Source organism: Echinops telfairi, unplaced genomic scaffold (assembly GCF_000313985.2).
Source record: "Echinops telfairi isolate 266 unplaced genomic scaffold, ASM31398v2 ScPeMD7_4;HRSCAF=17, whole genome shotgun sequence".
NCBI classification, from domain to species: Eukaryota; Metazoa; Chordata; class Mammalia; order Afrosoricida; family Tenrecidae; genus Echinops; species Echinops telfairi.
Genome location: NW_022103900.1, coordinates 40,601,794 through 40,603,719, shown reverse-complemented (window position 1 = coordinate 40,603,719; position 1,926 = coordinate 40,601,794). Strand labels below are relative to the sequence as shown.

Below are 1,926 nucleotides of genomic sequence, written 5' to 3'. Positions count from 1 at the left end.
TGGTTTCTCAGTGAGTTGCTAACTGAAAGGTCATCATCAGTGGAAACTCAGGAGAAATACAAATCTTTTTAATCCCATAAAGTGCTAGTCTGGGAAACCCACAGCGCAGTTCTCCCTTGTCCTACAGGGTCACGGTGAGTCAGACTCGACTCGATGGTAGGGAGTTCTTTGAACAGAAAAGAATCACAAAGCTGTGCTATGTTTACATGCCTTCAATATTGTATATATTGTATAACTGTAAAATTCTAGAAACAAAGACAAAAATACTTCAAGAGATCCTGCTTACAGATATGACTTAATGTTTCACTTATGTTATCTGTCCACAAAAGTACTTTCTTTCTATCTTCTGTGATTAATCATAATTAACAGCTATATCTTTAAAATCTGTGGGCATCTTATGATTATATAAACATACAAAATAAAATTTGAATTTTTTAAAAATCACAAATAACCAAGATGTAAGCAAGGGCTTTCTATACATTTCCACTACCTTGCAACTGCCAAACTTTCAAAGGTGCCATTTCATTGGTGCTCTCCACAAGATGCTTTCTGAATTCTTTCAACTGTCCCTTCAGAGCAGGGTGCAGATCTCTAAAAGATAAATTCATTATTTCACATGTCCTTATTTCTCAGATCATCCTTGAAAAGGGGTTATTGTCATGTTTTTCCCTTCTCAACCCGAGGCAATTGTTTGCATTATGCAAATTAAAATATAATTATTCAAAATAATATAGCACATAGTGGGCAGGAAGATGAGACTAAGAGGAGAGAACAAAAAAGAGTGAAACTTTATCTATTTTACTGTGTTCTTCTCCCTTTAATTAAAAGGGCATTTCCTGCAAGTAATGCAGTAACTTTCAATTCTGGGTGGTGAATAGGTCAGTATATGTTATATTATCCTCTAAACTTTAAAAATTTCTCAAAATAGAATTGGAACAACGGGACAAAAGGAAGCACAGAGAGTACATACTTGTTAGAACACAACTTGATCAAGGTATACAATATCATTAAGTATACAAGAGAAAAGAAAGTCTTTAGTAAATCATGTAACAAATATAAATTTGCAACAATAAGAACGATTACCATATGAATATATAGCTATAAATATAAGGAGCTGGGCACAAATATCTGTAGGCATATGGTAATACAAATATGTGTGTGCATACATGTACATTATCCATATACACAGCAAGTCACAGAGAAAGCATAGTATTACTTAGACATAACCAAACACCTCTGGTTTGAAGATTTAGGACCATGGTCACAGGAGACAATTCAGGTAACTTGTAAATATAGTTCATGAAATATAAGATCTATACCATGGTGAAGTGAGTTCATTAAAGCCTGTGAGATCTTCATTTACTGATGGGGCATGACTCAAAGTACAGAGAAACAGCTGCAAAAATCTGCTAATGATTGGGACTTGGAATCTGTGAAGTGTGAATCTAAGAAAACTGGAAATGGTCAACAATGAAACGGAACTCATAAATATCCATATCTTAGGCATTCACTGCAATCAAGCCAATGTCAATGCATAGAGACACCACAGGGCAGAGTAGAACTGCCTATAAGTTTCTGAGACTAACTCTTTACTAGAGTAGAAAGCCCCATATTTCTCCTATAGAGCAGCTGTTAGTTTTGAACTGTAGACTTTGAAGTTAGCAGTTCAACTCTTAACCACTATGTCACCAGGGCATTAGTGAGCCTTAAAATAGACTGATATTGGCCACCTTGAATCAGAAAATTAAATTATTTACAATAATTTAAACTGAATAATTTAATTTTCAATAATTTAAACACAATCAAGAGGAATGACATGGCATTCATTGTCAAGAAGCATACCGCTAAATAAATTAATCATGAAATATAGTGCTATCTGCAATATGATTTTTTTTTTCAATTTCTACATCATTACCTTTTTTTTTT

At 33.9% G+C, this 1,926-nt stretch overlaps 1 protein-coding gene across 1 annotated transcript in view; it reads right to left on the bottom strand.

The window, feature by feature from the left end:
* The window catches only part of UGGT1 (UDP-glucose glycoprotein glucosyltransferase 1), a 176,198-nt gene that overhangs the window by 108,492 nt on the left and 65,780 nt on the right, over positions 1-1,926 (bottom strand). Inside the window, exon 10 of the mRNA XM_004703949.2 lies at positions 480-591. Coding sequence (XP_004704006.2) covers positions 480-591 — 112 coding nt within the window. The remainder of the gene's footprint in view (positions 1-479; positions 592-1,926) is intronic.